Source organism: Rhyacophila brunnea, unplaced genomic scaffold, assembly GCF_057557595.1.
Source record: "Rhyacophila brunnea isolate RB1 unplaced genomic scaffold, BYU_Rbru_1.0 scaffold_7, whole genome shotgun sequence".
NCBI classification, from domain to species: Eukaryota; Metazoa; Arthropoda; class Insecta; order Trichoptera; family Rhyacophilidae; genus Rhyacophila; species Rhyacophila brunnea.
In genome coordinates, this window is record NW_028233339.1 from 39,285,803 (window position 1) to 39,297,821 (window position 12,019).

Sequence of the window (12,019 nt, forward strand, 5' to 3'; positions counted from 1 at the left end):
AGACTCGATATGAAAGTCGCACTGTAGAATACACATAGTAGAGATAAAATTTGCAAATCCAATCTAATCAACTGTCATTGAAAAAGTATGCGTGCACCTTTATTCCAACATAATGCTAAACTTACCTCAAAAGTCAATCAAAATAATGGTACAAATGCTATGGCGTATTCCAAGAGTTAACTATCTCGATGTATGAGCAGTAGGTTAATACTAAATAAAATAGTGCCTGGTTGCAGTTCCACCAACACATTTTTTACTATTTCGGTGGATACAATATACCATCAATGACAAAGGTTCTCAATAGAAGCAACAGGATGTCAATTATCAATATATACATTTTCCCATAATCAATTTGTAATTGAACTGACTAAATGCTTTCCTTGAATTTAAGATCTATTTTATCGGTTCTCGATTGTTTCCAAGTTAAAAATAGCAACCATATGATTTTCGAAGTTATACTTCTTTTAGCGCGTTTGGGAAATCAGATCAGAGTGTATTTTTTGCGTGTGACATGTAACACATAATTTATTTTTTCACACGAAAAAAATGCACTCGATTGGATTCGAACCACCGATTGTTCGGTTATCAGCCGAACGCACTACCTTTACGCCACAGTATGATACTGCAATCGTGACGATTATACAGTATACTATTATAGTTTAGAATTGTTCCGTTGCCTAGGCAGCGAATTTATTATTGTTGGCCATTTGCAATTCCTTACGTAAACAAACTATTAAACGTCAGAGTGACAGTCGGTACTTTAAAAACAAAAACAACGAGAAACCATTATATAATTTAGTCATGTAAGTTAAAGTGTATAGAAATAAACCAACGGCGTTCCAATAAGCGGTCCTTTTTCTTGAGTGTGTAATTTAACAAGATAGTTAACAGCTAGTCAATGAATCTAGTTTATCACAAGTTTTGTTTTTATTTTGTTACGCCAAAGAAGTATAACTTCTAACGCGCGTACATAAGTACACACACCGATTGTTTTTATTCACTTGCCTCAAAACGATTACTTCCGCGATAAAAAGTACCTATGATTTACTCCAAATTAAAATACAAAAAGGATACTGTATTTACTATTTAACCTTCGTAAGTGTGTCAATGTCTAAGGCATTGGAGATCTGATTTCATTAACGCTCTCGGATAGAGAGGTGTACCTACTGCTCGTTGGGCATTAACCTTTGATAGAAGATGGCACCAACAGAAAGATAATATTATCTTTTATTTTCGATTTGCAAAAAAATTGTCCTGAAAATTGTCAGAATCTTATAGAATAAGTCTTATTTAACAACTTCTAAGTATTTTCAAGAAAACGTTCAGATGTATTTAAGGTTATTATCTGTTAGATCTATAGGATAATTTAGGTATATGATTAAATCCCATCTGCAATCTGGGACCTGGATTCAATTGCTATTTTTATTCCACGAAGCTAATTCTATTACGACCACTGCATCATTCATGGTACCATCTTTGGAAAGTCGACGTTATCTTTCTGATCAGTATTTTCTTTACAAAATTATAAATGGTTTTGTTAACTCGCCAAACCTACTCGAAAGTGTGGGTTTCCACTGTCCATCAAGATTTACGCGAAACCAAGTTTTGTACCATGTTAGTCGTAGTGATTCAAATTATGCACAAAACTCCTTTATTCGGCGCTCTTCTTTAAATTACAATATGTCTTTCTCCACCGTTGATCCTTTCAATATTACATCTCTTTCGTTTAAATGCGCTATCTCCAAAATTTTGTATAATGGATATTAACCAAATTTAAAATGTATACATACATATAATATAACTTTTTTGTCTATAATAATTCCTCATTTTTCATAATATGTAATTTCGTTATATTATGCTCTTCTAACTTTTTCACTTTCTTTTTTAAACATATTTTACCACGTTTTTCTTAGCTCGTACTCTTGTTTGTTCGGTGGTTGTTTATCCAGTACAAATCTTGCAATCGATTTTTAACTAACTTCCCGACTAGCTAGACATTTTAAACTTTTAGAATATATCATAACACGATGCCAATGCATTCTTTTAATATTTTTAGCCATCTTTAAGTAGAACTGAATTCTTTTTCAGTTAATTCTGTTTTGTATGAAAATTTATTTCGGAAAAAATCCGTAATCCAATCCACTATTATTGGTTGCTAAGTGGGTGGCCCTAGCAACTAAATTATTAATATATACGTCCGTTACTAATGTAAATCAAAATGATATTTCAGTATTCTATATTTGTTTGTTTGTTGCAAAATAGCAAAAATTTGTTGACAATTGCCTTATTTGTCCTAAATTATTAATACATAGAATTGTCAAGTTTATATGATTCAACAGAAAATTTAAAAACGTGGTATATAAAAAGTTCTTTTTATCTTGTAATTATTTTTATTCAAAATATAACTGTTTGTTTCCTTAATAAATAAATTATTCAATTATAAAATATCAATTTGTTCAGATTGATTTAATTTACAATTCCATTACGAATAATAAACTAATTGAAACGTTTCCAATCTCTACCGCAATGCATTTAACCTATTTTGTCGGATTAAGCTTTTAGACATACGTGTCTATATTTTGACCAATAATTCATGCCGGTAGCTTTCAACTCGCATACCAAAAACATGCGTATCCTGACGCTACTAGTTTATATAAAATATAAAATATATTTTACTAGATCTTACACCACTATAATGTTGTGAGTAGGGATTTCAATCCCGGGATCCCGAACTATTTTCGATACCTATGAATCCCGGGATTGGTAAACATAATCCCGAAACTTTCGGGATTGATTTTTTAATCAATTTTTATGGAAAATAATGTAAAAACGAAAATATAACAGAAAACATACTTTTAATAACAAATAACTACATTAGAAAAAAACTGAGTTTGAATGAAGTTTGATTTATTACCCATGTGTAAGTTTCCTAATCATTTTATTTTTTCACATAAATTAATAAAAATGAGAAAGATTGGAAAAAAATAATGATTCGCACTTTTAACAAAATAATTCCACCACGATCTCATACGTTTTACGGCAGTTTCATATTTAGCTGACTAATTAGATTTATGAAGCAGAAAGGCCATACACCATGATTTTCTTTACTATTTTAAATCTCGTTAACCCATTCATTAAGTTTTTACTGTCAAAAATAGCAATCTCGTATAATATAAAAACAATATTGATTTTACGAAATTTTATAAATTAAAATCGTTAAGATTTATTTTTGACCGATTTTATCAATGTTATTTGTATAAGTATATAAAATTTTTATATTAACTATGGGAAAAAAAGCCAATCCCGGGATTGTCAAATTGTAATCCCGAAATTCCGGGATCAAAATTTTGGCTCGGGATTGGATTCCCTGACACCATTGGCTCAAACTGACAAAAATATTTCCTATTCATCATTTCTGTTCCCATGGGCAGTATGTGGGGCATTGAGGAGCAAGTCATCCTCAACCAAAGTTGATCCATTGTTGGATGAAGGTCTCCCCTAATTCCTTTCACTCTTCTATGTCCGTAGTTCTTTGCTGTCATGTACATCCACTGAACTTTATCAGTTTATCTATCTGGTGGGTTTAAGGGCGTTTCTATTGTCGTTTAGTGCCCGTTATATATCACCGTTTCTAATCACCGAGCGACATGTTTCATCTGCTTGCCGACCTATATTACATCAATTATTCTTATCTGAATGTACCACATCATCAACTAGCATATGTAAGAGTGGCGAATAAGTGGAAGTAGGCTGTTAAGATTCGAAATTAATAGTGCACACTAAACTTTGACAGTCATACTTATTTGCTTCGTTTAACTAAGAATACGCAGATGGTACTAGTGTTTTTTTTAATTCAATTAAGCCGTGCCTAAGTCAACCCATAATAGTTTAAGTATGCTATGGGCGATTCGAAAAAAATGGTGCATACTTTTTCAGTCATACTTATTTGTTTTCGTTGAAATAAGAAAACATAATATTATATATTATGGTGGTGGTTAGTTTTTTTAAATCATAATCGATAAAAATATTTTGCTATCTCTAAATATCTAAAATTATGTATAGTTTGATGGAGTCATTTTAGATATTTTATAGATAAATGAATATTTTTTGTCTATTGTGTATTATGGCTTGGATTAGGCAGGGCTCAATTAAACTTTAAAATCTAACGAACACTATCTACACATTGTAGTCTTAGTTCAAAGAAAACAAATACGTTTGTCTGACAAAATTCTTCTTTGGCCATATCCGCCCCTTAGTTGGAGCATATGGACACCACGAGGCGCCTCCAAGAATCCTTGTCACTCGCCAGTCTTCTTGCATCGTTCCAGGTTAAACCAGCATCCCGTATACACTTTATAGATCGTATTTAGCGGCCTTTCAGGACACCGGAATCCGTGCGAAATCAAAATTTAGGGTGCATTATTTATGCCGGATCTTAACAGCCTACCTCCATCCACTCTTAGCCACTGATGTGTAATCACTTCTGGTCTGCAGAAAGCTAAATGTCAGGTTACCAACAAGCTTTCCCCGGTATGTGTATCGGTTACATTATAATTATTGCATCCGACTTTGCCGAGTCAATTTCGAGATATATAATCCAATGTTACTTCAAAACTGGTAGAAACCAAAGTATGATTAAATTCTATATGCGCAGAAAATATCCTATATCACAGTACAATTTAATAATCATGATATCATTGCCACTTCCGATCTATTAATTTGTGTCATCTCATCGCGATTTCCCTCGGGTTCAATTTACTCCCCCGTTATCAGTGATTGATGACAGTTTATCTGTGATGTGTTAATGTAATTAAATTTGATGAGCACATTCCTTCAATTAAAAAAATTAGCTATTGGAATAGTTAGAACTAATTAATAAATTGCCTAACAACTAAAAAAATATGCTGCTTATATATTTGATAATCCTTATCATGTGAACGAAACAGGTATTGAAAAACAGTTGTGTATCAAAATTCACTTTGAACCATGTGAAAATCATTGATAAAGTTGACGGTTAGCGTCATTCATCACATTTTTCAATGAATAATGTGAGTTCTGTCACCAAGGTCTTTCTAACCAATCTGAGAGCTCTATTTCTCATAATGTGCTGTGTGTATGTACTCTGTAGCCTTAGGAGTATTATAAGTATATAATTCAGAAAATGTAAATTGACTCACTCACTCATTAATATTCAAGGGAGTTTAACATTTTACTTCTAGTTACAAAAAACAGTGCCTTTTTCGGTGGCTTTTTACGATTATCTCAAAACTCGATTTTTGGAATAAATAAGTTATGACTCTAAGCGACTTAAATATATTATAAAACTATTGTTCAGATTATAGCGGTTGTAATCAAGATTTCAAGTATGTAAAATTTTCGTGAAATTAAACGAATTCACGATTTTTTTCAGAAATTACGAGTTTCTCATTGGTATATCGTAAAATTATAAATGAGAATCTATTTTAAATAAAATTTACAAAAAATTTTAACGTAATAAATACTAGAAATCACAAGAAATCAATAAACCAATCTCAAATTTAAGCACAATTTTAAATTCACTGAAACTGTCAAATTTCATGAATTTTTATTATTCTTAGGTATAAAGTTTTAATTTTATGGTAACTGGAAACTGGAAACTGCAAGACAGGCTATTGAAAATGAGATAAATCTTATCAACGTAAATTAAATCGTAATCATTCACAGAGGTATTAGCAAGTTTACAAATTTATCAGATTAGACAATCAAAAAATCTTACTTATAGACAATTCAAAACACCGATGACATGATTCAATCATCGTAGAGCTTAACAGTAATATTGTTCGATGACCATAATACATAAATAACATTTTGAGAATATGTTGTTTTATTATCAATACATTTTATGTGACTAGTTTTTACGTGAATTAATGCAGAATTGCTTTGTTTCCATTTTGGACAGGCACTCCCTTTTGGTGTTTGCTGGACATCGTCCCCATCAAGAACGAGAAGAGGGAGGTGGTCCTCTTCCTCGCCTCCCACAAGGACATCACCAACACCAAGATGGCGGAAATGTCAACGACCGAGGACTTTGACAGTGGTGAGTTATCATATTCCGCGAAAGCCTACTTACTTATTGACTGAGCTTGAGCCTTGAGTGATTTCTGAGTGTTTTCTTTTATTTTATTTATTTTTTTGATTTCTACGCCTCTGAAAATTATTTATGGAAACAACGTTAAGTTTGATCAATACTTTATAACATTACGAGTGTTATGATTTCTTTCGCTTCAAATATTTCTAAAGAATATTATGTGAAAAGAAGGAATTTTTGGCTAGTACAAAAATACACCATTTTCTTTAGAACTGCTTTCTCAAATTATAAATTTAAGCTACGTAAACTTAAAAAAAAACTTTTTTGTTTATTGTACTTATTTAAATATTTGTAAAAAAAATAACTAACAAAAAATATAATAATACATACCCACACACACTTTCACAAAATAACCAACACACCCATCTCACTACATACTTTTCTAATCACTACATTTCCATAAAAAAATTGATAAAACTTGTCAAGATAAATAGACGTTGCATTTTTGCATCAAACTATAACTAATATACTATAACAATATTCTTATTTGTGTGCAAATGAAATTTTATTTCAAAAATTACAGTTCTCTGCAGTGTAAAAAGTATTCTGACAAAATAGTTATAGATTCAATTGATAGGTGCCACTAGTCATTTATAATAATAATACAAAACGATGACATTTTATATTTTTATAAATTAATAGTGGCACTCATGAATAAAAAAATATCTTGTAAGAATATTTGTTTACACAACAAATATTATGAATAATATAGTTTATAGTCAAAAAAGACAACACAGTACTTTTACATTAAAAACAAACCCAAATTATGTTCGTGCTGTAAAAACAACGCTTGGTTTGTAAAATACATAACAACGTCAACGGTATTGAACAATCTTACAGTTGCTGCATGTAACAAATCCATGACCATTTTGCATGTTGCACAAAATCAACCTAACCCACAAATTACCATTCTCATACCAACCTTCAGTGTAAGCTTGACTACATTTTAATGCTTTCTGCTTAATTTAAAAAGTGTTTTCATATCGTGAATGACGTACACTTTCATTGTCCCATTACATTCATAATTTTGTAATTATATGTGTTACAGCCACCCATACTAATTGAAGATTGTTAACCAATCAAATTACAATCAGCACTGCTAGGCCGGTATTAGATTATAAAAGATTTTTAACTAATATTATTCTTTTATAAAACACAAAAGATAAGGCATACAATATTTTATCATGGTTTAAAAAATTGACAACGAATATACGCGTTTCTACGTGTATGTATCCAAAATTTTATTATTTTCTTTTGTAATCTGGTATTTCACAGTTTTCGTGCTCTACAATCAACAATTTTGTTGGTTGATTTTTTGCGGTCTTCCATTTTCAAACGACCTGTCAAAAAAGAACCTCCAGTGTTGCTATATTTACTGAAATTTCAGTAGATCTATCGATATTTTATATTTTTTCGATACTTGTGAGATTTGCCAAACATATTATAATTATTATAATACAGTACCATAATTTTGATTTCGCGAAAAATGTAAAAGACCATAATTTTAGGACAAACGTAAAAAATACTATAATTTTTAAGGATTCAACACGAAGAGTGGTCATGTACTATTATTATTATATATTATGTACTATATTTAAAATATATAATATTTTTTACACCTTATACTACAATCAACATGTAAAAAGATGGCAACACCGGCACTCATGAAGGTCACTTATCTAATTTACATCAAGTAAAATTATTTTTATGCATTTTTATTAACCTACAAAATTTTGGAAATTTCGTACGGAAGCACTGCATAACACGTCTTTATACCATATACTAATCTTAGATTAAAAAAAAGGTAAAGTCGTCCTATTACTTTTTATAAATTATCTTTTATAAAATATTCACGATAAAAAATATTTAACAAAGATCTTTTATTGTTAAATTCCGGCCTTAGTAGGATTGCATTTAGAATAAATGACACAATCTCCGAAAAATGTCGCCGACTTCCATCACACCATTGGCGTCATTGTGTCCTGTCAACCCAGGCTAAATTTTATTATGTTATAATGATTAACATGTATTTTTTCTATCCATATAAATGAATGTATTATAGAAACAAGCCTTTATAAATATTTTATATATGTATATATATAATACAGTCACAGAAACCCAGACAATTCGACAGAGAGAAAAGTTTCACAAGATTATTAACTACTCATTGCGATATTGAATCGAAATAACAAACACTATAATATTGCAAAATAGTAAAAAAATATATAAAAGGTAGGTTTGTTAATAAGGTTTTTCATAGTGATATATTTTCAATTACATTACATATACATAATAACAGCATTTCCATATTATATACTTAAGTAGTCGTTTTATAAAAACGAATAATTATTTTTTTTCCAGTTTCTAAACAAAACCATTGAAATAAACAGAATTTTCATTCCGTTTGCTTCTTTTCATAATGAACATGGCGCCAATTTTATCAACCACACACTTTATAATATTTTTGACTTTTGGTAGCTGTTAAAAATATTTTTTAAAACAATATTATTTAATTAATATCATGGCACACATATTATGGCACAATATTTATAGTTACAGTTTGTTTCGTTCAATTTTTTTCACTGCTGAGCTATTTATGTTGTTTCAATTTTTACACTAAACAATACCACAAATATTTACAAAATTATACTTTTTTCCTTCAATCCACCTCTAATGCACTTATATAAATAACAATTTCTTGGCTAAATATTAACAAAAAAAGTAAATATACTTACCATCTTTATAGTCATAAATACTCTGATTTAATTATTTTCAAATAAAATAATACAGTATATATTTAACAAAATGATATTTTTTTCCCTAAAATAGCATAAAAATAAATTATATTATGTTATCATAATATGCATTTAAAAGTGATATTAATATATTTTTTATCATATTGAGTACTTAGTATAATTTTAATGATGTGATATGTTTTTTTCCCCCAAGAAAATTATCTGCATTTGACGAATTCTTCCAACCCTACCATTTTGAATTATACCCTACATCTGTCTGCAAGATTGGAGATTTCGCAGGTTTTTTTGAAAATTCCAATTTTAAAATTAGAATGAGAAAGTTCACAATTTCAAAGTTGGAATAAACGTATTTCCAATTTTAAAATTAGAATTTGAAAATTCCAAATTTGAAAAATTGTAATTCAAAATTTCCCAATTTCGAAATCGCAAGTTAAAGCATGAGTCACCCGTACCCGCACGCTTTCTGTTTGGTCTCTCGTCATTCGGTGTATATACTCTCTATTTATTGTTTATGTTCTGTTTACTATAAATTCATTACTGAGTTGGCCGAATATCTGATTATAATAAGACAATGGATTTTAATTTACACTCAAAAAATTTATAAAAAAAATGCCTGTGACAGCTGGCACAATACAGCAGAGATAAAAGTTTTATTTTCGATTAAAATCTGTAAAAAAAGTTTTTTAAAATTTCAATTATAAGAAATAAATTGAAATAACTGCTGGTCGCTTAAGCATGTTTAATACGCTTATAAATATTTAATTTTTCCACACAGTGGAGCACAACTTAGCGTATTACACTTTTCAATAGAGGTTCACTGGTTTAAATCCCGCAGGCTGCGTAATGGTCATATTATAATTTTGCTGTTCTTATTAATAAATTTATATATTCGGACCCAATGGGTTGACCGGAAACGTCTCTTATGATTATTTTGCCAACATAATAATATAATTAAAATTTATTATTTTTTTATGATTCATTTTGTCGAATTACTATTACGTGCCGTAATATTAATAAATAATATCATACATAAATTAAAAATTATTCTTTGTAAAAGGCAGTAATTATTTATCTTGTCTATGGTTAAAATAATCAACGATTTTTCTAAAAGTTATGCTAGAATTATAATTTAGCATCCTTAAATTTAATAATGCACTATGTTTTCGCTTCGCATCAACAGTAGCAATCTGTAATTATTATATATCTATTTTAAATTGAGATCCAATGTCTTATTTATATTGTGTATAAATTTCAATTCTTTTTAATAACATGATCTGTGTGATATGCTTTCACCGTACTATTATTAAACATTGCTTTGATACCGGGTTATAAATAATAATGAATGACTGAAAAGGCCCTTTACATCAAACCGGTGTTGCCAGACATAATAACTATTAGAGACAATAGAAATCATATTCAAATAGATTGTACCTAAATAATATTCCCATTAGATATTATATTATCTTATATTATCCCTAGACCGTAACCTTTCAATTAATCACTTCCAATAGTCAGGTATGAACATAGTTTCTGTTGATTGACGGTTAGTGATAATGATCATTAGTTATAGCCATCATTCTCTATAATATTATAAACAATAGCATGCCAAAGTAAATTTTGAAATGAAGATGTTTTAATTACGGTAACTAACTGGAAACCTATATTAAATATCTTTATTAAGTATATGAATGAAATGATTTTTGCAGTGACTAATTAAAATACATACATTGAACTATATAATATAGTCAACAAATATTAACCATCTTTTTATCGATTGATATTATAATACTCGCTCCTTTTTGTATAATCATTTAATTATTTTAATTAAAAGCTGTTGTACTAAAGACACAATTAGACAGTTGACGTTTAACATAAAATGAGGTTTTTTTTTTTAAATATATAAATATTTATTTATAACATGGGAAATAATTTAAGCTCATATAAAATTAGATATTCATTTAGACTACGCAAATGAATAATTGAAAAGCATAATGAATGTTAAAGATTATACAATTTAAATGAATTTAATAATACAAAACGGTTAAGATAACGTATTATTATAATTATTCTTGAGCAGATATGACAGCGCTCGAAATGGACCGGAACGCACCGGAGCGCAGCTCCTGTTTGTGATTTCCTTGAGATTATCGCTCCGTCTCGTGGAAAAATTGCATTAGGATTCGTGAATTAATCATTTACATATTTAAATATAATTTTTAAAGTTTATACGAAGCTGAATACAGACCTCAATTTTCATATACCTTCCCGACAAAATTATGCCCAAATCTTGCATGCCACAATACTGTACCAGCAAACCGTCTAATTTTGGCAGGTATACAACAAAAAATCTACTAAGTACATACACTCTTTTTGTGTAATCTTTCGAACCCATTCCATTTCGAACGCTGAGATATATTTAAATCGAGTTCAAATTATGTATAAAAATGGGTTTTCATTTAATTTATTTGCCATGTATAAATTTATTTGGACATGTGTCACATTATTATTTTTAAATCGATGTTATTCAGTTTCGGTTCGTTGTTTCACCATCATATTAACGCGTTGAATTTGATTATAAATCCTGATGCTCTGCAATTGTACTCATTTTACGTTACGTCAAATAGTTAATATCAATTATATTCTAGGGATATATTTAATTGCCCATACTGTAACGGTACAGTATGACATAATGATGACTTGTCAAAATCGGTCTGGCACACTTTGTTTGTCCTTATTTCCGACAGAGGCCGCGCGACCTTCGGCGGGGGTAGTGACTCTAGCTTTATCTCCCTTTGTCCCCGCAGCGGCGTTGTTGGGCGCCCGTTTCCGAGCTGACTCTAGTTGCCTCCTTCCAGACCTGAACGGATCCCTGGACCCCGAGGCGCCCTCACCAGCAAACATGGGGCGCCGAAGGTCGAGGGCTGTGCTTTACCAACTCTCGGGCCACTACAAACCGGACAAAATGAAAACTAAACTCAAGCTCAATAATGTAAGTATGCCAAAAACTGCATTAGCTGGATATGCAAGAATTTTTTTAAATGTGGTAAGACTATAAGATTTAAATAAATAGGTAGGTAACTAATTTTATTTTTTTTAAATATGTACCGAAAGTATGATGCTACTATGTAAGTATTAA

General features: G+C 30.1%; 1 protein-coding gene across 1 annotated transcript in view; it reads left to right on the forward strand.

Annotated features, from left to right (window-relative positions):
* Positions 1–12,019, forward strand: part of Elk (Eag-like K[+] channel) — a 475,602-nt gene that overhangs the window by 400,281 nt on the left and 63,302 nt on the right. The window contains exons 4-5 of the mRNA XM_085958147.1: positions 5,939–6,076; positions 11,688–11,872. Of these exons, the coding sequence (XP_085814273.1) occupies positions 5,939–6,076; positions 11,688–11,872 (323 nt within the window). The remainder of the gene's footprint in view (positions 1–5,938; positions 6,077–11,687; positions 11,873–12,019) is intronic.